The following is a 27,524-nucleotide window of genomic DNA, read 5'->3' as shown; positions in this document are numbered from 1 at the left end:
CCAGCGTCGGGCTTCACCTGCATTGTCGGAGCTGTTTAAACTCTGAAATGTTGACCTCAAACAGGTTGGCGGACTCCACCAGGGTTGCCATCACCACCTCCCGCTCCTGGATCTGCAGGTGGAAGGTGTCCAACAGCTGGAAGGGGCTCTTGCTGTCAAACCTGGTCAGATGCATGAGCGCACAGAAACATACCGTCAACATACGCACACACATTTGCACAAGCCCAGTATAAATCAAGCTGTGCTTATGAATGGCTGCAGTTTTGCCAAGCCTGACTTGGCTGCAGCATAACCAGACCTAACTGCACACTGTGACAATTAACAATGACATTAATGGGAAAATAATCACCAGGTTATTAAGAGACCAATTACACACACAAGTAATCTGACAATTATAGTGAAGCATCTCTACCTATGAATTAATTATCATTATGTGAAGATTCAATTAGCCTTGTCGGATTTTTAAGCCAGGTCCTTTTTAACTGTGTATTAATGCACTGTCAACAACTGTAGCATATTTAAATACTGAAATTAATGATTACGCATTTATATACTACTGAGAAATGCTAATTATTGGGGGTTTAATTTAGTGCATTGTTTCCAATCCAATTCTCCTCACCTGAAAGGCCCATTTTTGCAGAAGTCCTCCCTGAATGTGTGCTGCTCCACATCAAATGAAGCACATTTGCGGAGCAGGCTAGACACCTCAATGACCTGCAGTGGCGACACCTCCTGTTTGACTAACACCGCCTGCTTTTTCACATTGTTCCACTTTTCTGGCAATTCCTGCAGATGGACAGATAGATTGACAGATGATGAATGGCCAGGAGGAAGAGGGTGGAACAGGAATGGTCAAATGGAAGATGCAAAGTAACAGTAAGAGAAATAGCTCTGTCTATGCTGAAAGAAACAGAAGGAAGAGTACAAGCTAGTGAACGTGATCTGAAATGACTGAAATGCCCTTACCTCTAACTGTTTGTAGACCTCATCAGGCAGCTCCTGCTCATACACCGTCAGCAGAGTGATGGTTTGTTGCAGGGGCACAAACATGGCGTCTGTGGTGCTTTGTCTTTCCTTTACAGCCAACAGGTGACCCATGACGCCCACCAGGCCATTGTAGTCACCATCCTCCACCTCTTTGCCCAGGCCAGCCTTAGTCACACTGATAAACTTTTCCAGGTCTGTAAGGCTGTGGACGAATGACTCTGATCATTAAAGAGGTTCATCAAATTTACAAGAGATTTACTTGTCATGAGCAGTACAACTCAAATCAGTTGTGACCCCACATGATGTCGTCAGGGGTCATCTCAGTTCGGAAATGGAAAAACCTCATTTTGAAATTTGGGGCTTGACAAACACAGGCATTGACGATGACATGAAGAGAAAGTTATCCAATTGAATTACAGAACATGGAGGATCCAGTATTTTGGAGAAGTAAAACCCCCAAGTGTATGAAATATTACTTCACCTGTTGGTTACATGGTCAATTAGGTGCTGTTTGAACATGAAGCTCCACTTTTTGATGACGTTGAGCAAGGCGCTCTTCATGCTGCGGCCATCCACATTCATCCACCCGTGGAACACACACACTGCCTCCATACCCTGCACCTCTTCGTAGATCTGCTCATACCTAAAGAGTGATGACAAACAGATTTAACTCAGGTACATGAGGGCTTAACTTAGCCCAAAATCCTATTCTGATCATTTAAAGTTGAGATGAACATAAGAATGACCAGAAATTCAAGAGCAAACATAAATAAGTGCTCACACTCTGCTTTAAAAATACCCACTTGTTTATCTCCTCCCTGAAGTCATCCAGTGCCGGTGGGGTCTCTGGGACTCCATCATCAGCATTAACCTCCATCTCTTGGCTGGTGAGAATGTGGCCGTATAGGAGGAACTGACGCATAAACTCCTTTCTATCATCCACGTACAGGAAGCTGTAGCGCTCCAGAGACTTCCGAAAATCGCAGCAAGTTACCATGACGCTCTGCACACGTTTCATGAGGACTTGGCGCATGTCAGCCAGGTCAGCCATGTCCTCCATGTCAGCCTGAAGAAAACAGGTCACCAAACACAGCATTTAGTCAGCAGTTTTGAGCATGCCAATAGAAGGGATTTGCATTTAAGATATTATAACTTAAGGAAAATGAAAGTGTTCCGAGATATTGGAGCTGAATCACAAACAGTACCTGGTAGTGGGGGGAGGGGCTGTGCTGGGCAAGCCGTGGCACCAGTGAGGAAATTCTGAACACATCATTGATGAGGCTTTCCACCAACTCAAAGAGACCGTCCCCAGCTCCAGACTCCAGAGAGGGAGAGAACGCCATGTCAGGAACCTTCAGGCTCAGCTGAGCCTCAAAAAGAGGGCGCACACCAGTTCTCTGGTCTGGACCCATAGGAAAAAAAGTTGTTACACTGAAAACTATTCTTAAGTAAGTAAAGCATCCTGGCAACCTGCTTTGTCACACGGTATTTCCCATCGCCCTCTACTCATGAGTCACCTGTTACTACTTTTTCAGTCGGTTCAAGACAACATTTGTTTGTAACTTTAACCAAATGTGTTCCCCTAAATTATCTTATCTTTATCTTTGAGTTTTTACATGCTCAACTTTAGTGATAATCACCTATTCAGTTAGGCTTTATAACATATACGTCACATAGATTTTCATCAATTTGAGGGATTTTGCCCATTGATTTATACCAAATGTCTTTTAAGTGAGTCATGTGTGTAAAATAATAAAAAATAAAGTAGTTGTCCATAATGTAATATTTTAACAAAAACTAATTATTTGGATGAATTAATACAACCTGTTAGCATAACATAGACATATCATTATTACTTCCACCTGTAGATAAGAAGTGTGAGGGTGGGTGGGGGGAGAGGCAGGGCTGATTTGTACATTCAGTGGACCACAAATAATAAATGAGGCAACGGTGTAAAGCCACATCCAAGCCTTTTTAAGCTTGTAAGGTTTGAGGGGTTAATTATGGAACTGAAGTCATTTTATCAATTCTAAAAACAGATGTAGTCAAAGTAGTGACTAGTGCTGAATAATCTGTGTGTGTAACAACTATATGTTTGATTGTTCTGTTTACTGTTTCCTCTTGAATGTCCTACCTGTGTTATCCAGGAAGAACATGAGAGAGGTTTTGATACTGTTGGAGAATCCGTCTATAATCTTGACGTCGATGTACTCCACATAAGCCTTCCACTCCTCAGAAGACGGCTCAGCTCTGAACAGCTCCAAATTGCTCTAAGACAAGATGAAGAGTGACACAGAGACAACATTACCATTTCTCTCATGTATGTTAACATTTGAAAAAAAACTGAAATCACAGACTTGTATGAAGAGCATAGAACTTAAAGCCTACTTGACATTTCACCCAAACACAGAATAACGTCTTTTAACTACCTTAAGTAGGAAGTGAAACTTTTCTCCTGAGGACTGGATAAGACCGTAAAACCTTTCCACCCTCTCAGCCCTGTCCTCCAGACTGAGCAGTGCATCTTTTTTGCCCTCCTTCCTGTCGAACATATGGGTGGCCCAGGAGCTCATGCAGCTTTGGATCTCCTCTACATTGTCCCTGGTTCTCTGGAGTCGGCTCTCCAGGTCACAGACGGAGTCTCGTGCTTCCTGGATATACTGCCAAATACCTAAAGGAGTAAAGGTGATAGAGTAGTGAGAATGAAAGTGTGTGACTAAAATACAGATCGACACCTATCAATAATTAATATCCGAACAGCAGGGGTGGGGAACCTCTGGAATATGATCTAGCTCATGAGAGAATTCATAAATAGAAAACAGGAATATAAAAAAAACTTCAAGAGTCAAGTGTACATATATATATATATATATATATATATATATATATATACACATATAAAGACTCAGGAAATGTACTTACAGTATCTCCACTGTACTAAAACTATCAACCATAGCTGCAAGTGCAGACTTAATGTTTTCTGTAACCCATGTTAAACTGACCATTTAACAGTCACAAAAATATAAATATCAAATGGGTAATTTCTCAAGTCGTGCTTCTGCTATTGTGAGTAAGTTTCCAGACCTTGGCTGTTCCATTTCAGACTCTCCTCAGCGTTTTTGAGCTGAGCATCGATGTCCCTGAGTTGGCCCAGCACCAGAGGATGTTCCACATCAAGCATAGAGTGCATCACCTGCAGTCAAGCAGTGGGAGAAAACAAAAATGAAAAGAAAGATGTGATGTGATTTCCAGCTCCAGGCCATAAGATTAGTGGGCGACCGCTATAGCTCCTGAGCCAGTTTGAGGCATGGAACAGTGAGACTTTACTGGAGATTTTATCACCTCATGTCAAACTAACCATTGAATTTCCCCAGTGTATCATATCTTATCTTATTTTAACTTAGCTTAGCTTATTTTCCAGTCTGTGTTAATGTTAATGTCTGGAGATACTACTGTATTGTTTGAGCAATGATAATGACAGGAGAGGATGTGACATCAACAGCAGGACTTATATATTTCAACTGACTAATGGATGTTCCCGTCTCTACAGCACTGATGCTGGCATGCGTTAAAAAGCCTCAGACTGCCATTGACAAGTCCCCCCTTCTGCCGACACCAACCTTATTGTATCCGCCAGTGGTGAGCTCAAGGTTGGCTATATACAGCTGCAGCTGCTCCCTGGTGGCGTAGATCTGCATTGCAGTTTCTGGGATGGCCACAGTCTGACTTGCCTCCAAGTACTTGACCTCCCGCAGCAGACACGCCAGCTGAGGAAGAGGAAGACAGAGGCATTGAGACACATAATAAGATATTCATAACTTGATGGTCAAACTAGATTTTGATCAGTGAAGGCAGCCAATATTTTCTGCCACTGTTTGAAATCTTTACTTTCAAGCCCTATGTCACAGTAAATGAGGATCCAGTTCTACAGTTTTGGTATTGGTGGGAGAAAACTTTCCAAAGCTCAGATTAATGTGAGGTCAGTTAGAAACTTTTTAGGGCAGCATGGCCCAACATCACTACCTTTAAATGAAAAATTGAAATACTGACTTAACTTATTAAAATGATAAATGTGCAGGGAAAACACAACTTTATTTAAAGATTTATGGAGCCTCCCTTGGATAAGTTTTTCGAAAAAAGTGGAATAATATAAAAACCTGCGGGCTGAAGTTGACTGAGATCAGCCGAGTGGCCGGGTCTCTGCTGATTAACGGCAGGCTCAGGTTGTACTGGGAGGTCTCGCTCACGGTCTCTGTCCATGTCTCATACAGACTGGTGGTGTATCTGCAATGGAAAACACACAGAAAACAACCCTTGATGTCAGTCATACAGAAGTAATTATGACACAAAAATATAATTTGTATTTCTTACCAACACGGTGACCCATTGTTTTGTATCATTCTAATAACTGCCGGTATCTCTGTCTGTCTGACAGACTCTCATATGAGTTCATTTTATCAGCTTCAAACTTGGCATGTATTAAAGCCCGCGTTTTTACTCTTTATCAGCACTTAAATTTGTCGTACACATAGCATTGTCCAATTACTGTCTGTGACAGTGTTAGTATGAATGTGTTTTGCTAACAATGGCTAGCTGGCTGTCGTAAACAAATTCCAAGAGGGCGGCAGCAAGACAGGATTATTCGTGTCGAGCTCCAAGGTATAATGGAACACAGCAATACTTGTCGCGGCTCAGTTAACAGGGGTCACTTTTACAGTTTCAGATAGAAAGCTGCAGCCAACATTTCTTTTTTTTTTTTTTTAAATCCACTTACACTAATTTCTTTGATAATAAATTAGATCCACACTTACCTCTCCAATAGTTGCATCATCTCCTCATACTTGTCCATGACCTTGGCTCCTTCCACAGACTCCAGACACCTGCAGAGAAGATGAAATCTGTATTCCAGTATTCCACAACATCATTTTTATGAGGCCTTTAAAAAACCTTCACAAAATGTTATGAAGAGGAGCAGCTAGAGCTACAAAGTGGAAAAACACAGTTTTGAATCTGTGTTGTTGGCGATGGGAGGAGACTTACGGGTAGGAGAGATGGCTGAATTTGGAGAACTGGTTCTGGATGCGCTTCTGTAGACTCTGAGCCCATCTCAGCCCACCAGCTACTGGTGGCATATTCATACTCACGACAGGCGAACCTGAGGAAGTCAAGTGTGTTTAATACATAATGCACAATTACAGTCTACATTTTTGTGCAATCAATTTGTGCACTCAACTACAATTGTTTACCAAAATATTATGTCTACAGTGAAAGGTATATATTTTTTCATTCTCTATATTGTTATTTCCCATTATTATTATAGATGAAGATATATATATAGATCTTATTTTATCTCATAAATTCTTATCTTATCTTACCTTCCACACCAGTCAGTGTTAATGTTAATGTTTGGAGCTACTGAGGATGAGACATCAACTGCAGGACCTATATATGTCAACCCTACAGCACTGATGCTAGCATGGGTTAAAAAGTCTCAGACTGCCGTCTTATCTAATCTTCATCTTTTTTGTATTCAAGTGGAGGCTTAAATCTCAAAACCAAAAGGATGTGCGGAGCATGATGCTACCAAGTGACAAAACATGTTCAACCAATCCTTGAACAAATAGATAGCCCAGATTGAACAGATAACCCTAGTCATCTCAAAATGAAACACACTGTCTATTATGGGGGCCATACTTGTTTTAAAGCTTTGCTCACTCGTTTCTCTGTAAAGTGATTAAAATGAAAATTGTAAAAATACAGGAATTGTTCTGAATCTCACCAAGCTTCTCTGTAAGCTGGATCTGCTTGTCATAGATGAGTTTACAGCAGTTCAGCTCCTTCTCAAACGCAGTGACAAGGAGAGGGTATCGACTCAGAGCATCTGCTGCCACTAAGGGGCGTTCCAGCAAGCTACCAAACATAGCCACAACCTGCAGACAAGAGATTAGCAAACAGGCTTTAATACTTGTTTGTGACAGTGTTTGTGCATTTGTAAGAAAGAGTCAGATTCAGTTTCCAGACCTTGAAGGTGGACTCCAGTTCGGAGGCATCATCAAAAGCCCGACAGAAGATGGTTCCTAGTCGTCGCTCTATGTCATCCACCCTCAGCTTGAACTTCCTCACATCTTCTTCAAACTCCTGCAGGGAAGAAAGCACAGTTACAGCGGCAGCTAAAAAAGCATTCAGCTTAGACTGTGCCAGAACGGCACTTCTTCTTTTCACATCTCACTGACTCAAAGCCATCCAGAGGGGACTGACTGGGTCTTACATGAAAAATAAATTGCTTTTCTTGCCACTACTCAGAAACATCTTGGTTAAGCAACTAAAGAGTATTAAAAAAAATACTATTTTGGTAAAAAAACAGGACGGACCAGATTGTAGAGGTGTTTGCCCTTGAAAAAAAGAAGCATAAATTGAAAAGTGTTCAAGGGTAAAAATTACACTGAGTGAGTAGCCTGTGTCTAGTATTACATAAAACTATTGCAACCCACTTTAAAAGTTGCTCTTCAAAATGTTTCCCTTTTTATCCCTGCAAGCATGTGAGCGAAACCCCTGTGCACCCAGTGATCCTAACGCTCCATACCTTATTGTTCAGGTCCAGGCAGTCATAGGGTTTCTCTGTGATGAATTTGTAAGTATCTGCAAACTCTTGGTCAAGCTGCTCGACCTGCTGGCTGAGTGCTTGACCTCTGACACCTCCAATCACCACTTTCTCAAGCTTTAACATGTCTAAAGCTGTTAACAGGATGTCCTATAGGGAGAAAGTGACAGGAAATTCAGGGCACTTGAGCTCAACTACAGTATCGCTGAAGTGACTGTTCGGCACCTCAGTCAACAGTGCTGACCTTTGATTAAATACTCACCTTAATGGACTGGATTCTATCGATAAAGTGGTCAAGTCTCGAGAAGACCAAAAGCGGGGAAAAGTCCCAAGGCTTAATCAACTTCCCGGGCGTCTGGTACTGGCTCAGATTTGCCCTGCGGTCCTCGTAGGTGGTCCTGAAGAGCTGCAGGGTCTCCAGGCTTGTCAGCACCATTGGGAGACTCTCAGAAACCTCTTCTTTCAGAATCTCGTCCGGAACGAGATACATCTGGGCCTAGTGTTGCAGAGGAGTAGCAGTTAAGTTTTGATTCCAATTCAAAGAGCCTCATCTCAATTACAGCAATGGAATAGATTCTATTTAGCCCAAAGCTCTTATCAGGCTTGAAGTGGCCTGGGAGCAGGATCTGGGGTTGGAGCTGTCAGCCAGGATGTGGGAGTCTACGCAGGGACTAGTTCATAACTCCTCATTATGTGCCACAGACTTATACAGTGTTAGCTCTTATAGCATAATCATTGCACAAATGCTATATTAGCAAAGATGTTTTCAGGCACAAGTGATATATGGAATTGCTGTGGATTGTTTTGGACTTGTGACCATCAATCACTATCATATTGTGAGACACCTTGTACTCCTTAAATGGAAACATGTGTTGCCACCTACCCATAGCAGATGGATGATATTGCCCTATATCAATAGATTTTCTCTGAAAGGCTCACTAAGACACTTAGTTACTCTTATAAAAAATATGATGTAATATATAAAAAATATGTCAAGGCCCTGAAGACACTCCAGAAGATGGGGGTAACTAAAAGAGCAACTTAGTTGGGCTTACAATACAAATGTGCTAAAGCATATGGATAGCATAATTCAACTCCCTATAGATGGCAATAAGAGACATCCCATACACTTGGCTGCAGTCGTATATCAGTCCCTTAAACACGCTTGATTTGTTTCATCATTAATGCTAAAGCTAAACCAATCATCCACCTGGCACTAGCTTAATACTTAACAAACATATTGAGAGTAGTATCTATATTCTTATCCAACTCCTGACAAGAAAGCAAATAACCCTTTATTTTATTGTTATTATTTGTTTCTAAATCATCCCAATAAAAAATGGAACAAATGAACATTAACTAGTGAACTTAGTTAAAATTCTTAGATAATTGAACTGAATTAGTTCATTTTAAGGTTGAAATGGCACAACACTGTTCACCTACAGAAAATCAACCAAAGAAACTCCAGCATTCATCTACTTTGGACTGACAGCCGACCTCTGACAATTACAGGTCAGAAACACAACGGTAATAATTAATTACCAACAAAGATTGTTATTTGAGCCCGACTCATATATTGGTTGGCCTTTCACAGACATATCACTGCTGGTTGTTTTATCGTTGTACAGAATAAACAATGGAGAAATGTCTGCATTCATGTTTACATTTTATGTTTAAATTAAAAAAAAATTATGTTTATATTTTTGTAATTCAAGTTCTATATTTTTACTTGTATTTAACTTATATGTATAGTTATTTGTAATAAAGACTTTGGTTGAATTATAAACTATCAAGCTTCATATACATTGGCTGATTGTTGCTGGTCACCTTTTCTCCCTAATTACTATTACTACCTCACATTCAAATAATTATGGCTCAAATTTTCTAAACAAAAATAAAACAAAGAAAAGTATAACTGCTGCTGACCTGCTGTATGAGGAGGTTGCAGGTCTCCTGTAACAGAAGGATGAGGCGCTGTGGTGTGTTGTAGTGTCTTGAGTTTGCCCACACCAGGCATACTGTGTGCATCAAAGGGCCAATCTGACGTTTGACATCAGGAAACTCCATGCTCTCCAGGTTCTCAAACAGGAGCTCGAGGGGACTCAAGTAGATGCTGATGTCTTTTGCTTCTTCTAAGGCTGCAAGTGAAAATGTTATCAAAGTCAATTCAACCAACTAAACCACGTGTGAAAAAGAAGATGGCGATAAATCATCTCAAATCATGCATCAACCAGATACACGCTACACCTCAGAGACCCAAGTCTAATTACATGTGTCTCATGTCAGATGTACAGATTCATTACCTGCAGAAACGTTCTTCTGCATGTTTCTATAAGCAGGGAAATAGCTGCTCTCCGCAGCCTCCAACAGCTTCCCCATCTTGTTCACTTTAGAGGATGTTAACTGGGAATGGACACCCTTCATATCTACATATCTACAAGTGGGAAAAAGAAAGATGGAGGTCAAAAATGTTCCTGTCGTATTTGTAGACAAACATCGTTCATATGTACTCATCTCCTGTTAATAATAATAAAAAATACCTCATTTAAAGTTCAAGTATATGCTTTAGGAGGATTTGCAGGTAAATCTCTTCTTAATAGTTACTTTTATTTCATAACTAGGTTAAGTTTGAATGTATCAAGAGTTGGTGGAACCAGACTGGATCAGAAAACAGATAAGGGCTGCTGCACTCCGATTACAAGTCACAGACTACAGACATGATGACAGATTTAACTGATTGTTAATATCCTAATCTTCAAGGACACGATTTCACAGTGGCAATTTTACAGACTTGAATTCTCATAGAGATTTGTGATATTTTCTTCTTCTCTCAGTCTTTTTTTAAATCTGGGATGGCAACCACTTTTAGGTCCATTACCTCCACCTTCTGAGCTCAGTTTGGAACATTTGCGTGATTAAATGTGAAAGAAAAACAAACATTGAGGAGGATCAAAGTCGAGTGCTCTGTTTTGACTACAACTATTGATGGCTGACTACACATGGCTGACTACACATGGCTAGTCATGGCTGACTCCACAATTGTTGGAAGGGGCAAATCATGTCTAAAATCGGCCCTGATGTGCAGCAGCCTTAAAAGAACAAACAAGTTTTTTCAATATGTAATTCTGCTACGTTAGTACAAAAAAGAAGAGCGCACCAAATTGCTTTTTTCCCTTGACAGCACTGGAGCTCCGAAAATCAAACAATTAGTAGCATCAGCAAGAATTTAGAAAGAAACAACCAACTTTGAGGTCCTAGAGGTCCTAGAGGGTTATTTACACACAATCTCATCCCTGGAACAAGTGCTGCTGAGGAGCTGCCAGTGGATACTTTGTGTCTGTAATAACTGAGGTGCTGACCTGTTCTTCCAGAAGAGCACTTCTGTGTCCGGTGTGGGGTTTTTGCCTTCTAGCAGAGCCCCAGAGGAGTCTATCTTCAGGAAGGCAGAGATCTGACGGCTCCACTCAATCACCGCTGACTCTAAGGAGTGCATGATGCACCTTTCCACTACTCTTCCCCTGTATGATTTCATAAACCATTAGAATGTACAAGTAGGAGAAATGATGCATTGACACAAACCTTTATGTCCTAGCTGTTTGTTTACCTTTTGCCCATCTTCAGGGCGGCTTGCTCCACTTTCTCAAAGTCCATGGGGAGAGGCAGCAGAGTCTTGCCTTGGACTTGGCCTGACATCACCAACACATCATTCTTCAGGGAGTGGACGTTGTGCACAACATGCTCAGGCACTTCCACTACCTGTGGCCATTTAGTGTGGCTGTCCAGCACCTGTGAATGTGTAAGGAAATAAGAGTTTTTCAGTGCAGAAAGATATTTGCTTTGGAGTAAATGTTCATTGCATGAGCTTCGTTATTTAGAACTCTAGTCCAATTAATACCCAAAATCCACAGTGACTGGATCAAGAAAATACATAATATATTGTAACTGTGCCATTGTCATGGTGGTGATTAGAAAATGAGTGAATTTTCTCTTTTCAAGGGAGAACAATCCCTTTAAGGCACATTGACCACATCAGAGTGCTGGTCGCCTTTTTATTAAAATTTCAATTAATATTGAATTAACCCTGTGTCCAAATCAGACCAAACGCCACAGTGTGTTTCCCTGGGCCATTAAGAATGTACATGCCAGGTTTACAGCAATTTAGATTAACCGTTTGTGAGATCTGCGTTTCGGGTACAGAGATTGGTATTAGTATACTAATGCCAGAAATTGAGTCCCTATCCCTCTCTTTGTGTTTCTTAGCAGGGTTAGCAAGGGTAACTGGTTAGCTTTGTATTATCTGTGGTTTGTAAGTGTTGATTTTGATGGTTAAAGGCAGAACTGGAGTTTAATATTTGTCTTTCAAATCTGCTAAATACTCAAGTCTTTACTGACTGTAGTACTTAAATACAGTACTTGAGCAAATGTACTTGGATCACTGATTTTGAGTAATGTACAAACTTCACAGTTAGTTCATGAATCCAGTCCCCAACCACACAGAGAACACGCTGCTCACCTCAATTATTGAGGAGAAGAGCTCCAGCGGGTTGGAGGGCATGAGTCCATAAGTCAATTTCTCCCTCATTCGCTCTGCAGTGAGCGCTGTTTTCTCCAACTTCGTGAAGTACACAGCCTTGGTTCCTGGCGGCATGGCGGAGAGACTGGCGGTGGTCTGTAGCGTCCCACCAGCGGCCAAGCACACCACGAGGTTCTGCTGCTCGGCTCTGTCCATAAAGTCCTGCAGCACCTGGCGGTTCTCCTCGGTGGAGACACATTTCTGCCACTTGTCCTGTTTAACTTTGAGGGACTTCAGCACAATGTCAGCAATGAAGGGCAGCCTTTGGTCCTCGGCAAATAACTTTGTGTTCGCTTCTGATTGTTCTTCACTTTCCATGGTAATCTAATAGCAGTATTGACAGTAAGTCTGTAAGTATGTTGATCAGTAAGAATGAGTTCAAATTGTGGGACTTTCAGCAAGTGCAATCTCAAATTGTGTCTGGCTAGCTTATAAAGGCAATTCCGGTATAAACAGAAACTGCCATGATGTTTAAAGGCAGATGCCTGACAGTGTGCCTTTGTAGACACACAGATTAAAGGCAACTGCCTTTAGGCCTCTTTTGCCAAACTATTTAAAGGCAGCTACCACTGCCTTTGTTGCCCCATTGTTTAAAGGCAGCCAAATTTTATTGTTATGTCTTCAGTATTTATATGAATTCGGGACAAACTGCAAATTTCCACTGCTATGTGGATGACAGCCAGTTATACTTATCAATAAAAACTGAACAGTGTGATCTATAAACCAAACTTGAAGCATGTCTCAAGGATAAAAAACCTTGATGACCCACAATTTTCTTTTATTAAACTCAGATAAAACAGAGGTTCTAATACTTGACCCTAAGCACCTTAGAGATACATTATCTAATGATGTAGATGATGACATTGATTCCATTGAAACAGTCAGGAATTTGGGAGTTATCTTTGATCCAGATTTGTTCTTTGATTCTCACATAAAAAAAATACATTTCCAGGACCCCATTCTTTCCAAAAATTCCATATCTCAAAAATCAGACATGCCCTGTCTCAAAAAGATGCAGAAAACCTAGTACATTCCTTTGTCACATCCAGAAGACTGGGAGACAGGTCCAAGCGCCACTAAAAATGAGATTCAGTACGTGTTGGACCTGCATGCAAAACTTCATTCACTTGGGGTATTATCACAGGAGGTAGACTATGAAGTGGTGCGGTCTGACAGGGGTGGTGCAACACAGATTTACCACCTCAACCTCCTTAATGAGTGGAGAGAGATGGCCTCTGTTTCTCTGGCTACAGGTGCCTCATTCCGGCTGTTGGACCACAGGGAGGAGTGGCTCAGCCGGTGATCAGACAGCTGTACAGAATCAGGTAATCACTCAGTCATTTAGAGAATGCTGGTAACCTGGTTCTGGTTCTCTTGCAGTAGGCTGGGTTCCTGAAGATGGAGCAGATACCAGTACGTGTGGTAGTGAGGTTAAAGACATGTTTATAGCATTATTTTATTGTATATTTATTTTTGTTTGTGAATGTGTTTTTAAAAATGTATGAGACATAACCATTAAAAAAGATGATTTTAAATGTCTCTGGAGAGGTTCATTGCAGATGCATCCAATTTATCCAACTTTGCTAAATCAAATTAAGATGAACATCAACATGACTATTCTGGATTATGTTGTTTTCATTTATCACATGCTGAGGAAAAACATCATTAGACACAAATATGTATTATTTTACCAGTAGCCTGTAATGAAGCTACCTTTCATTCTTCTTTTTATCAAAGATCTTGGTAGTTTTATGGGGATTGTTGTTTTAATCCATGACTCAGAGTTGTAATGCCACAGTTGGTCACAGGGTGGCAGCAATGTATTTTAATCCTAGTCTTTTAACAGCATGCTCCTGATTTGGCAGGTTACTTCATGGTTTCATTTAGCAAACGTGTTCTCAAAACCCTATAAACCTGATTCTTGGAACCGTTGTCATGTCTGATCAGAAACTTCAGAGGCCCCTGGACAACATTATAAGTTCAAGCTCTGTGGTTAAGTCTCAGGCATCATCATCACCCACTCAATTGACAGAAAAATAGATTGAAGTTATCTTGAAAGCTCTCATCTGTGTCCCCCTTTTATCTCTGAACAATTATCAAACTGCACAGGTAAAGTCTGCATTCACGCTGCTGTTTGATGGAATTTGGCTGCAGAAAACACAAAGTGGGCACGATCCGTTTACTGTTCTGATCTGGGATGTAAAAGAGGATTGTCAGCTACATGGCATCAAAAGTTTGCTTTGCTGTCTCATGGATGTGCATGTCAAAGTGCAGCATGACGGACCTCCAAGGAAGGTGTGTGTGTGTGTTTGTCAATGTGCGTGCAGAGCAGAAGCTATGAGTCATTCAGATTGTTCAACTAAGGAGGTTCAGTTCCACTGAATGGACTTTGAAGATTAAGATGACAGACCAAAGAGAACCATCACAGCCAGGCTTTCCATTTCAGAATCAAAAGAGCCGCCCACTTGTTGATATGACAAAGGCCAAGTCCAGCTGGGTGGCCGGACACTGGAATACATAAAGCAAGAATGTCTTACGACAAACTTCAAAAATCTGTCATGTTTAGGATATTGATGAGTGTGTGTAATTGGGTAAAGCTCAAAATAAAATTCCTGATCTAGTGACTTTAATTGTGGTTTCATAAATTGTTAGGCCTTAGCGGAGGTATGTGCTCTAGTGAGCAACACAAGACATCTAAAGAAAAACTAATGTGACAGCTAATGTGGACACATATATGTGCTCAAATTACAACAAGTTAAACCATGTTTATGCCCTACCCTTTAAGGGCAATGCTGGGGCTGAAGCCAATCAAAGGTGACCTGGGTGAGAATCTGTGGACACACTGCGAGTCCAGCACAGGGCTGACATGTTGAGAAAAACTACCATTCACATGTATGGGTAATTTGGAACTACCAATTAAGGGGATAGTTCCCCCAAGAATAAAATTTCACTCATTATCTACTCATCTTTAAAGGTAAAAAACACAACATGCCTCCATACTGCTCCTGTGTTGCCATCCAAGTGTCCGTAAGACCCGACATTCAAATCTGACTTGAAACTGCGTCATTGGTTGAATAATGAGCGAATTTTCATTTTAAGCTAACCTGCATGTCAGACTGTGAGAAGAAGCCACAGAATAGCGGCCCCTGGCTGGCAGGTTTCAACTTTCTTGATGCGAGCACTAAACACAGCTAAATGGTAAATGGTTTGAATTTATATAGCCCACTTCTGGTCTTGATGACCACTCAAAGTGCTTTACAGTACAATTTATTGCCAGAAGACTGGGATGGAACCACCGACCTTCTGACTACAGGACAACCCAGCAACAGCGTGGCAGGCTACGTTTTTGCTGTGTGTGTATGTCAGCTTGACCATTCTCTCGTTATTGAGCATTGAATGTGAGACATAACGATTGTTCCAGCTGGCTAAGCTGTACCTAGCTGCAACTGCTCATATTTTTAATAACTCACAGCCTTGACTTTTATGCTTTATCTCAAATCCACCCACTGTGTTCTAATAAATATTGGCACTGTTGTTATATGGGTGCCACTCTGAAACCTTCTGTTATCAGTGTGGACCCTTTGCAAAGGTTTATAATAAAACTTCTTGATCCTCATCTTTTGTTTTGTATCAGATTTCCACCACAAACCTGATCTCAGAAGTGGGTTCTCTCGTGTGAGTTTTTTCGAGCCCCAGAGAGACGGTAACTGATCATCCTGGACACAAGTCCAGCCTCAACCTCCCATAAAGGGTTTGGAGACCTGAGGACCTGAGTTCAGGGCCCAGACTCACTCATCGCTGAGATCCAAGAACCTTAAAAGGTGAGAATCTGAAATATTGGTCACAGATGCAACAATTATAGGTCAAGACCACTTTTGTCAAAGAAAACTTCATATGGCTCGGCAAAGTTACATTTAGCAGTATGGCTCTGTTGTGGGACCTCTCTGCCCTTCCACATACATACGTTAAGAGCCTATGACAAGTAGAGCACACCATGTGCCTAAATGGAAGTACAGAGAGGTTAATCAAGTTAATTAAACACAGAATGAGATAGGTGGCGCTGGGGTGGAGGAAGGTTGAAAAACAGCTTTCAGAGGAAGCAGCAGGGGAAGACAAGCTGAATCTGTTTGAGCTTTGTGAGTGAATGCATGAAAGGGAGTCAGCTTTGAGACCAGCTGTTGTAGCCGACAGGTGAGCTGAGCTCGACTTTGTGGACTGCATGAACTAACGCTGTGCTCAATGTCTGGGACCTGAGTGTGAACTTTGGAAGTTCTCTGGTGAATGATGAGTGATGACTGATTCTAACACCTAGAAAAATAAACTGGGTTTATTAAGTTAATGGATAACAAGTTAAAGGTGTTGAGAAAAAGGGAAAGACATAACATTAAGCAAATGTTGATTGTGACTAAAGAAAAAGTGATTGAGAACCCAAAATGGGAAATTCAAAAAGCAAAGAAACCTAATGAAGAAAAAGACAGACCCCGATTGGAAGGCTCCAAATGTGTTTTGGAGGAGAGTTAATAATGATGAAGAGTCAGCAACAATTAAAAGAAAGGGCAATTGAATGTGGTCTTCTGAAAACGAGGATTTGTAGTTTAAGACAATAAGAGGATGAACCAGTGAGGCATTTCCACCCCTGATAGATTTGACGAGTTCGAACAGTAACGGGATGAGTGGGCCAGCTGCTGTGACTCCCTGGGAGACTTATCTGTGTCATGTGGGACTCTGTAAAACTATCCCTAATTTTTTTCTTTTGTTTTATTATGTTTGAAGAGGTGGTCACCATTTACTTCAATTGGATTGGATTTGGCTGCAACACTGTTTTTCCCTGAAACTCCTGGACTCAAACACTTCACCCACCCCTCCATTGGCATAGTGGTGAGTAGATAATGATGGCTCTGGGGCTGAGCTGCCATGAAGCCAGCCGAAACTTAACCAGTTATAACAACATAAAGAAACATAGAAAAGTCTCTGATAGTTTTTTTGTTTGTTTCTGACACCAAAAATGTCCTTTTCGTTTTTGGTTTTGAAACAAATAACAGATTTATGTTTTTTAGATACAAGTGAATTACGGATTATCTCATGATACCTAGACCTGTGACACTGCAGCTTTGTTGTGGCTCAAATATGATTTCATCACAACTCATCCACAACCACAGCTCCTGAACAGAGGCTGTGGTAAGTCACAGTTCTCTAATATGGCTGTGGTTGTTGAGGACTTGCTCCGACATATTCTGTATTTGACTTCACTGCTCTATGTGTCAAACACAACATTTTGTGTCCGATGACATGGTGTGTGTGTGACGGTGTATGTCAGCGCAATAGAGAGAGAGGTGAAAGTGGAGTCATTGTTTGTGTGTGTGTGTACATCCTCAGGCAATCTCAACCTTTTCAAATATTTCCATCTGTATAAAAAGGTTTGTTACATTCATATTATCTGTATTTTTATTTAATTAAATTTTTTAGTCAGTGTTTGAAGTATTTATACATTAGAACATGTCTGATAGTGATGAGGGGAGCAGCAATTAGAAATGAATTGAGGGGTTATTGTCAGTAATGGATGAATATGTGAGCAGACATACTGTACATATTATTACTCTGACTACAGGAAGTGTTTCTCTCAGTTTAGTTTGGGAACAGGACATGGTGTTGTAACCCACACCTGTCACCAGTAGGGGGCTGCAAAGTTCTTTGAATATCTCATTCTCATCTGAGGCATGAAATCAGTCGATGCCAACTCAACATCACTAAAGTATCATTAATATATGGTTTCGGGGTAAATCTAAAAATATTTTCCTTTTTGAAGTCCAGAAATGCTGTGTTCTTTGTGAAGGACGAGGTGTTCCAGAGAGCCGTGTGACCACAACCGTCTGAGGTAAGATGCAGTCATCTTGTTGTCTGGTCATGTGACATCCTCTCACATCTGTTAGCTCTAATTCAAAGCATGATTATCTTATAATAATAACAAGTGTACACAGAACAAATGTTCATCCTATCCAGCGAGCATTGCCCCAAGGTTGTTTTCATTGCATTTTTCTGTTTTGGCAAAAACTACCAAACCTATTGAAACTTGGTGGAGGGGTGGGTTTGAGAGTGGATTTGATTAAGGTGGAGCATTTAGTGAAAGCCTTCTTTTACCGAGTCTCCAGTTTTTGTAGAACAGACACACACATGCTCAGCAAAGACGGACCTGAAATAGCGCAGGCCACAGGGTTTGTTGATGTATCACTGATCCAGATCCATTTTCTTTTCACTTTCTTTAAAATAACGAGACAGGGGCAATTTTTAACATATTGGTGAATTGTGAGTCGTTTACAAAAAAATTCAGGCACATAGAAATTTAATATCTATGAACAGGTGAAATTTGGTGCGGATCAGGATAAGGATCTTTCTGATCTCAACACATGTTTATGTATATACATACATACATGTAAATCAACAATTTACAAAATCACGTCTCAGCTTTTCACTCAAGTGAAGCAGCAGAGGTTTCATAAAGTCATTTTTCATTTTCAGTTTAGCATCTATCTATATAATAGCATCTATATAATATTTTTAATATTTTTTTTATTTTAGTGATGTTGTTCCTAGATGTCATCAGATCCAATCATATGCACAACATAATCACAGCAGCCAATAGAACTGAAGACATCAAAACTACAGTACCCCCCCCCAACCAATCATTGTAGGTTTGTAAATCACTAACCCAAAAAATGTTTGATGCGTCTGTACCAAAAGATTTCACTCTGAAGCCCCCCCCCCCCCCCCCCCCCCCCCCCCCCCCCCCCCCCCTCACACACACACACAGTGTCTGCAAGATAAACTGAAGTTTCATGCCTGAGCGCCTGACAATGACCTCATACAATGGACGAGGAAACGCCAAGTAAAACCAGCTCTGTCGATGTCGATTAAACATGGAGCTAACTTGGACTACTCGATTTCAAAGGAAGCTATTTCAATGACCAGCAGTTGAACATTGGAGAACACTGAAACCACGCGGAGACCGCAAGTGAACGTAGAAAATGTGATTCATTTTGCATCCGCTTTCTGTCAGTGGACTTTATCAGCTATTCTGCGCGCGCACACACACGCACACACAGACAGACACAGACACAGACGTGTGGCAGGATAACGTCCATGCACTGGTTCCAAGTCCATTCCTAGCAGAGCTGGGTTACTGAGAAATGTGACACAAAGTCTAGCGCTGAGGATATGCCACAATTCATAAAGGCAAGCATCTGTTTCAGTGAAAGCCTGGTTCCTGGGCCATTGCCAATTGCCGCTCAAACCCTCCACACGGCCATGCCTGACGTTTTTAACGGGCCTAACCTGACACTGGAGGGTTACAGGACCCGAACGCAGCACCTGACACCTGATGCTGACACCAAAGTGTTTGGTGGTCTGGCGCAGACCTCAGCCTCATGGGAAGGCCAGTAATCCTCAATGCTTCTGAATGATGCTTTTCCCTGTTGAATATCCCCTGATTCATCGCTTCACTTCATTTCAAGAACAGCAGCATTAATCATACCTGACTCAGTCTGAGTGAGGGCGTGAAATGAGACCAACTACTACTCAAATCTTTGGCTGTGGCAGGGTTTTTCTTGTATTTGTCAGATGTGAGGCAGCTCTGCTTTCCTGAAAGCCTCAGTGACAACATATTATTAAGCAGCTTTCAAAGTATAAGTGGTGCTCCCCGGTCCATCTGAGCTTACACATTTGGAAGCCACCACAAGGAAAGAAATGGACACTACTACATACTCACAGAAAGACAAGGGAAGCACACAACGGGAACAGCGTGTGAGCCCGACACTCCTGAGGGATGTGACACTCCAGAGGGATGTGACACATCCAGCGAGGAGCGGGTAAAGCACAGGCCAGCCAGTATGAGAAAACTGATAACGAGGCGAGAGGAAGCCGATGCTGTTTATCTGGGCTTTCTGCACAGCTGTAATTGCCAGGCTCTCGTGGTCGTTGAATTATGCAGCCTTACAAATAAGCCAGAATGACCCTGGTTACTTTGTTCCTCCGGGGAGAAGGAGGTGAGAGGTTTTGCGGTTGGTGGTGGCGTTTGGGCAGAGTTGTACATTGCCAGTCAGGTCCGGCCTCTGAACGCTGATGGCTTTTAAAGAGCTGGGGGCCATGAGTGGATGGGTAATTTTCATACTTGTGATTTGGTGAGGGGCCAAAAGCAACAAGCTGGAGGCTCACTCTCTCTGAAACAGGATATTAGGTTAGTAATGGCTGTCAGGGGACCGGCAGCATGACATAAATGTAAGGCTTATTCACACATATTATGGAGAGCTTAGCATGTATGAAAGCCATTTTAGAATAAGACGCACAGACACATGTTGGATTGATATTGTGGGTTCAAAGTAAAGCAGTTTTATGTCAACCCTACACAACACTGCTTGTTCTCTAATAGTTACAGAGCAGATCTAAAAAAAAATATGAACAACTTTAGAGTTTTGTGCATTGTCTCTGTGATTACTGATGGAAACAAGACAGTCAGGGAGAAAAATGACTCAAGACAGTTTCACATAAGATTCTTTAAAAAAAAAAAAAAAACAAGATTTAAAGAAAGCTGGTGAATGTGCAGGAATAAGGAAACATAAACAGGAGTAAAAGCAAGAACACAGGTAATCTGACAAAGGACTGGTGCAAAATGGTGAGTGTGACTTGTGTGAAAAGGGAAGTGAGTTTAGGTGTGTGAGTGGAGAGTGACGATCAGGTGATTGAGGATAAAAATGAGGTGCACAGGTGAAAAACGGGACAGAGAGTCTGGGGACATCTGGTGGGCGGAAGGAGAATGGCAGGTCTGGAGAGAAAACATGGCCTGTAAGATATGAGCAGCAGATGTTGATACTCACTGAAGAAGCTGTAACCAGTTTTTATTGCATATGATGCATCCAATGATATATATCCCTCATTATATGTGTGTGTGTGTGTGTGTGTGTGTGTGTGTGTGTGTATGTGTCCATCCACCACTGTTATGTGAATATTAGGAACTGGGAAGTGTTTTTCCCTCCCTTTGACATGGCGAGACAGGGCATTAGCCTTGGCGTAGGTATGTGCTCTCCGAACGACCTTCTAGTTTTTCTTGTCAATGATGATTTACATTATAGATTTAGTGTGTAAGATTTAGGTGGGGGGGGGGGGGGGTTAATTCAGCTGCAACATGCAACTTCATCATTAGATGCCACTAAATCCTACACACTGAAGCCACACCTGATCTTTTTCAAGATAACAGAGTACAACAGACTAATTGTGATACATTACTTTGTAAAGAAATGTATTTTGTTAAGGAAAAGTAATTCCTTGAACAATTATTGCAATTTCTCCAAATAGAGACATTAACTCTAAAGAGGAAAAACTGTGGGTTCATATTGGAAGGTTTCTGAGGCCATTTTCCTACATATTTGGAAAATGTTTCAGTTGTGAGAGCAAGATTGGTCCAAATGTGGAAGGGATGCTCAAATGTCAAATGAATGATTTAGTTATTTTGTCCATGATTTGTGTTGGAGCTTTGACTGGTTCTCATTTCAACATGTTGATATGTGAAGGATAAGGTAATCTAGTAATATGAAAGAAACCAAATTCAGAAAAGAATGAAGTCTGCAATGTAACAGACTACTGATCTACAGCATGAGGTAGTTTTCAATAACCACTCTGTAATCCTGTAAGAATATTATTTATTAAGTAATTATTCTTTTCCCCCCCTCACTGTTAAATTGCATAAAATTGGACTCAGCAATAGTAGTAATCTAATAGCCTCAATTTAGTCTCTAACTGAGGGCCCACTGGGTTTTAGCCCTGCAGTGACACCTTACCTGGGCTTCATAATAATATCTGGCATCAGCGTAACCACACCAAGAGGTTTGGCCGGGGTCAGAGAACTCTTCATAATAGCCATGTAATCAAGACCAATCAGGAGCCGATTAGAGGCAGGTTTTCACCTCTGAAGTCAACGTCCTCATTGTTCCTGGATGCTTCCCAACTTAAGGTTCCATCAATTATTTCTGAGCTTATAAGAAGCATGCACTTGAGTAATGATTTTCTCCTTTTTTTCCCCATGCTACTGGCAAGACAAGCATGCTGGGAAAGGTAAAAGAACATGTTCTGTATCATGTTCTTTGAGGCAAATATAGGCTATAGTATGACTTTTGTAGGTTTTGAAAAAAATGGAGGTTTTGGTTATGTCATCCAACGGCCACAACTCAGCTCGGAGGCCACCAAGGCCTACAGTAGTAGGTTTTTCTAAGAGGCGAAGCGAAAGGCTTCAGTGTTGATGAAAAGACATGACACGACATTAAAAGATACTGTCTCTGGCATGGCTGGTGAGTGTCCTTTAGCTCACAGATTCCTGTGATACGGCTAAAGTAAATTTGGGCCTTGTTGTATATGCCTTACAGAAGTATACTGTTTATTTAACATCTCCAGTGTGCTGAGTTATGACTAGTAATGATTACTCAAATGCCCAGTGTTTGGGCTATTGTACCAGGAGTGCCTCCAAACAGGCCTGCTGGTGTTTATTTGAATTTTCCATTTTATATTGCCACGTGTCATTAGGCTGTTTAGAGTTTACTTGGAGTGATGGATTATTTCCTTCACCCTCCTCACTAAAAACCCGCTGGATGGCACGTGCTTGTCCTAAAGGTGCAGATGAATGTATGTGTGTTGTGTCTTCATGGGGAAACATAATGGCACCCAGAGTGTGTGACAGATGTCTTTTTTCAAGACGTCACAGTCATCAGAGACTCAGTTAAAAGAATGATTTTGGTTTTCAGTCTGCAATTTCAATTTTTTGGTTCACTCACTAAGAACACTATGTATCTGTCTCCAAGACTTTGTGAAGCCTCACTGTTGAAAATGTTCCTACACTCTATCTGCAACTAGAAAATCTTTTAATTTCCACATTATAAATGTATGCACAAACTTTGACTTAGTTTGGTCCATGTCCCCACCAGTAACATGGAGGCAGCAGAGTTTATGACCTATACTGCAGCCGGGCCACAAGGAGGCAATCAAGATGATTTGGCTACCTGTCCTGTCGTCTTTATATGCAGTCGAGGGGGCAGGACACTGACGCCTAAAATGCCCCTGATGTCCGTCAGTGTGTGAAAGAATGAGTGATAGATAAGGTGTATATATAGATGTGTGAGTATGACTCATAGAGTGAAGTGCTAAATGAATGCAGAATATGTATCATAGGTGTAGTTGGTTGGAGGATCAGGGCAGATTAAGTCTACATTCAAGCATATTTACAAATGTATAGTGTATAATTATAATTACCTGGAAATAGATTTGAAGTTAAGTTAGAATGCCTTTATTTGTTCTAGCAGCAGGTTTAAGACAATTGTAACGGAAACTACCTGCTGGCTCAAACTACAGGGGCTGAGCAGTGTTTCTCCTCACCCCTGAAACTACCGCGTCAGACCAGAGAGGAATCTTAATTTAGTTTTCCCTGTAATCTCTACACCCTGTCTGCCTGTCCCAAGATGTCCTCCCAGATTTAAAAGCAACAGTGTAATGTTTCTGTTGGCTGAAAAAAAGAGTATGCATCAAACTAAATGTGATGTATTAAAGACGCCGCTGGATGTTGCTTACACATGCAGGTGAAAGCTCAGTGGACAAAAACCTGTTTTCTCCCCGTTTGATGTCAGCGCTTTGACGGCAAAAGTCAATTTTAAATCATGATAAGAGTTTCACTGAATATCAATTGTGTGCTTTTACGTAGTTTTGGTGTTTCAGTGGAAAATGGGCTGATATCGCGTGAATGACTTCATGGCATTTTGTCCTTTTGATTTCCCATGAAGCCTCTACACTCCACATTTATTTTTCTAACAGGAGGTCAAGTGAATGTTGTCAAACAGAACAACTTACTGTATCTTTTGAGTTCTCAACAAAAACAAGTTCGATTTATTATTAATTTGATAATCCTCTAAGACTTTGCCATATTATCATGGGCTCATTGTAAATGAGTAATCCTTTGGCTGCCAGGGCTGGTAGAAGATAAGAGCATAAATCCTTTCAATGCGTCGTATATGAGCTAAACAGTATTTCATGGGAATGCTTATTTTGAAAGTCATGCCTGAAGTAAGGAGTACACTATGCCTCTTCTGTTTCATGTGCGACTCCAGTCATTAAGCGTGATGAAATCCAGTCTGAAAGCTCATTATACGAGTTATGTCATGAAATATTCATGTCATTTGAGTAACGTAGGAACAGTGTGTTTGCCGTTGTTCTAAAAATAAAAGATTTTATTCTTGTTTTCCTGAAATTCCTCCACCCGAACGTGATAATCTTAAAATAAAAAGGTGCTCAAAGTGTGCACATTACCCAGACTGCAGACAGAAATGCTCTTAATATAAACATCGCGTCACCGTGCATGTTAGCATTGAATTCTTTCATGCTATTTAAACAGTGAAATGCAGTAAATGGGATTGAGATGAACGAGGAAAAACAACCACACTCTTTTTTTTTTTTTTGCAGAACAAGACTCGGTTTGTTGAATATCATAGAAGTGGACAATGCTCTGATTACACACTCATGAATCTAATTTAATGCATGACACCGTCTACAACCTGGAAAGTCCAGTGAGGATAAAAGGCTTTTCTGCATTGAAGTGTGTGGTACTTACTATGCACCCCCATCACATTATAAGAACATTGTGGAAGTCTGGTGTGTCCTGACGGGGAAACTTAATGCAGCATTAATGCAACTTCAACAAAGACAAATCAATGCAGCGTTTGGATCTGATTGGTCTTTTTTTGAGGGAAAGAGGACAAGTCAGTTTGAAAAAACAGTCCATTTCTTTTTACAGTCTTTGATGTCTTCTATATTGTTTTGATATTAAAAAAGTGGGTTTTGGGAATGTCCTTCCTTCCCTCTGTCAGAGCCGTTAGAGTGCTGGTTTCAGGCCCTGCTAAAGGTATTAATACACACTGTGGAGAGACTCTGGCATCTGTGTTTAGTTAGTGGGTTTGGGTTGAGTTTGTAGGAGGCGGCGTGCTTCAGTCAGTGTAAGGAGAACATCAGGGGTCCAAATCCACATAGTTTAGGAATAATTCTGATTTATTACAATGTTGGTCTTACTTAAATAGTTTTGGCCATCATTTCTATTGGTTATGATAAAGCTGTACTAACCAAAGTAAATGCTAATATATGGAATGCAGCAACGAAACTATCATAAAGTTTGAAAGGGGAAAAAAAATATATAAAACACAAGCAGTCAGGCATGTGAATGAGCTTCTCAATGCACAAGAAAACTGTGTGCCATGACAAAGTGGAAGAAGGAAGTTAGTCAGAAATGTTATTTTTGTTTCATTCCAAGCTATCCACAATTAATGTGGTAATACAGTTTGAAATCACTGATGGGAGGCAGTGGCCTGATAACTTGGTGATGTAGCCATGTACCATCAAGCATCAAGGGGTAGGTCTCCAGTTTGACACCAGGCTGGCTGATATAGTCTACTGCTTCTCATTTCTATGATATTTGCCATGTTTCAGTCTTTTTCTGCTGTTACTTTCGGCAAGAGATCAAATACTGAAAATGATAACTGAATGGTCAAATACCACACAATAATAGAATCTTTCTTTAAATCTATAATAATTGTTTTTTGACCACTTGGGGCATCAAATTTTGTCTTTCTTTCATTTGAGTAGGTAGTTTACATGCTACCACCATAGTTTTGACCTTGTTTATGTTGGAAAGTTGGAACTGTTTTCCCACAACTCCATTTCTCTATTTTGCATGCCGATGGATGGTGAAACACGATGCTATAATACTCGAACATAATTCCACATAATCTAAATTCACTTTACTAATAATTGTGATTTACAAGATATTTTAGCATTTTACCATCCTTGGAGCCTGATCAAGGGATTAAGTCATCTCAGAGTCATTGGGTGCATTTGACTTTATGTGGCGCTGTGCAGTGCTGTCCTTACACAATGCATGCTAGTTAGAATTTTGTCTAACTTCATGCAGCAAAGCAAAATGTCACCAGGTCTTGGACCTTAAAACATTGTGGGAGCGAGCCGGCTGCATTCAGACCATGTAGTTGCTCTCCTCCAGGTTCAGCTGCTTGGAGCCGACTCTGTTGACGTCACAACTCTGCTCTGATTGGCTGAACGCTTTACTGACAGATGTGATGTGTCCTATGTTTTTATTCTATGAATTTCGATGTGTTTTCTGCTCAGTATATCCATAAATGTATGGTGTTTAAAAGCTATATATATATATATATATATATATATATATATATAAAGATTGAAGCTACATAATCAATGGCAGTGTATCAGATTGTTTCTGTTGTTATTTCATGTGTGCCTTACTTAGTGTTTCTAATGTGGTTATTACATAAGAAAAACCTTCTCTGTTTATTTCTCTGCAGAGAGGGTGTGATTAATTTTATCCCCTGTTTATTTACACATGTCACAGGTCACTTTACACTATAGTTTAATTACATTTTCAGCTGAAAGAAAGTTCTCAGTCGACTTCATTGTGCGCTGTATTCTTTCTTCAAAAACAGCCAAAGCAAACGCAGCGAGATTGGTCGAGAAGTAAAAAGTCTCCATCTCGAACGCACCTAATAAATTAGCTCGTAGAATCTGTTTTCTTAGTTTAAGTTGAGTATTTTGAATTTGCTTTGTTAGTTGTCTGTCACATATGCTGTGACGCCTCAATGAAACCATTTGCGATCGCGCTTGGCATGAAATATATGTACTGGTAATGCAGTGAGATACTGTCCAGAGCTGAGTAAAGGTGTATGAAATCATTTTTTATGTCTTTTTTCTCTTCCATCAATGTACAGCTTGCAAAGACAACTTACAACAACACAGTGCGCTTTTATCACAACAGGAAGAGTCAAAATCCAAATAAAGATATACGAGTGAATGAGGAGCTTTGATGAAACAAAGACCACCTAGCTCCTAGCTGGCTCTCTTTACTTCCTTGTGCACAAACCTTAGCATGTTTTCAATGTGTGGCAGTGGGAATATTATATCTAGATGGGAGCAGCAATTGTTCTTGTTTTGCCATTACACTCCAGACTGGGCTCAGTTCAACATACCAATAGTTGCCATTACGACTGGATGACAGCAGCCTCTTTGCCCAGTCTTCAAGCACACCGCACTCACTCAAAGCTCCACGGCTGAGGTAATGCCTGGGTCGCAGGCCAGAACTACATGCTCAGAGTAGGGATAGAAATCAGATCTAAATTTAGAGGATTGTTAAGTAGACTCTGTAACAATTCCATCAATCAAACAGGCTGACTTTTCCCTCTCATGTTTTACAAAAGAGGGTTTTCTATATTTTATTGCCATGTATCACGGATTACGTCACAACTATGGCTCATGGGCAAA

At 40.8% G+C, this 27,524-nt stretch overlaps 1 protein-coding gene across 2 annotated transcripts in view; it reads right to left on the bottom strand.

Moving 5' to 3' along the window:
* LOC109645075 (dynein axonemal heavy chain 9-like) overlaps positions 1–12,610 on the bottom strand; it is a 42,990-nt gene extending 30,380 nt beyond the window's left edge. The window contains exons 1-22 of one of the 2 annotated variants that reach the window (XM_069517207.1): positions 12,102–12,610; positions 11,193–11,374; positions 10,948–11,106; positions 9,892–10,022; positions 9,515–9,726; positions 7,851–8,084; positions 7,571–7,738; positions 7,009–7,125; positions 6,767–6,917; positions 6,028–6,142; positions 5,799–5,867; positions 5,145–5,271; positions 4,608–4,754; positions 4,072–4,180; positions 3,417–3,658; positions 3,122–3,257; positions 2,193–2,389; positions 1,791–2,053; positions 1,469–1,630; positions 967–1,189; positions 620–786; positions 18–161 (exon numbers count right to left, since the gene is read on the bottom strand). In XM_069517207.1, coding sequence (XP_069373308.1) covers positions 18–161; positions 620–786; positions 967–1,189; positions 1,469–1,630; positions 1,791–2,053; positions 2,193–2,389; positions 3,122–3,257; positions 3,417–3,658; positions 4,072–4,180; positions 4,608–4,754; positions 5,145–5,271; positions 5,799–5,867; positions 6,028–6,142; positions 6,767–6,917; positions 7,009–7,125; positions 7,571–7,738; positions 7,851–8,084; positions 9,515–9,726; positions 9,892–10,022; positions 10,948–11,106; positions 11,193–11,374; positions 12,102–12,479 — 3,833 coding nt within the window. In that variant the 5' untranslated portion in view covers positions 12,480–12,610. The remainder of the gene's footprint in view (positions 1–17; positions 162–619; positions 787–966; positions 1,190–1,468; positions 1,631–1,790; positions 2,054–2,192; positions 2,390–3,121; positions 3,258–3,416; positions 3,659–4,071; positions 4,181–4,607; positions 4,755–5,144; positions 5,272–5,798; positions 5,868–6,027; positions 6,143–6,766; positions 6,918–7,008; positions 7,126–7,570; positions 7,739–7,850; positions 8,085–9,514; positions 9,727–9,891; positions 10,023–10,947; positions 11,107–11,192; positions 11,375–12,101) is intronic. The other variant, XM_069517206.1, reaches the window with a different exon arrangement.
* Between the last annotated feature and the right edge of the window lie 14,914 nt (positions 12,611–27,524).

This window comes from Paralichthys olivaceus, chromosome 21 (assembly GCF_024713975.1).
Source record: "Paralichthys olivaceus isolate ysfri-2021 chromosome 21, ASM2471397v2, whole genome shotgun sequence".
In the NCBI taxonomy this organism is placed as follows: domain Eukaryota; kingdom Metazoa; phylum Chordata; class Actinopteri; order Pleuronectiformes; family Paralichthyidae; genus Paralichthys; species Paralichthys olivaceus.
The sequence above is the reverse complement of the archived record's forward strand: the minus strand, read 5'-3'. Positions and strand labels throughout refer to the sequence as shown.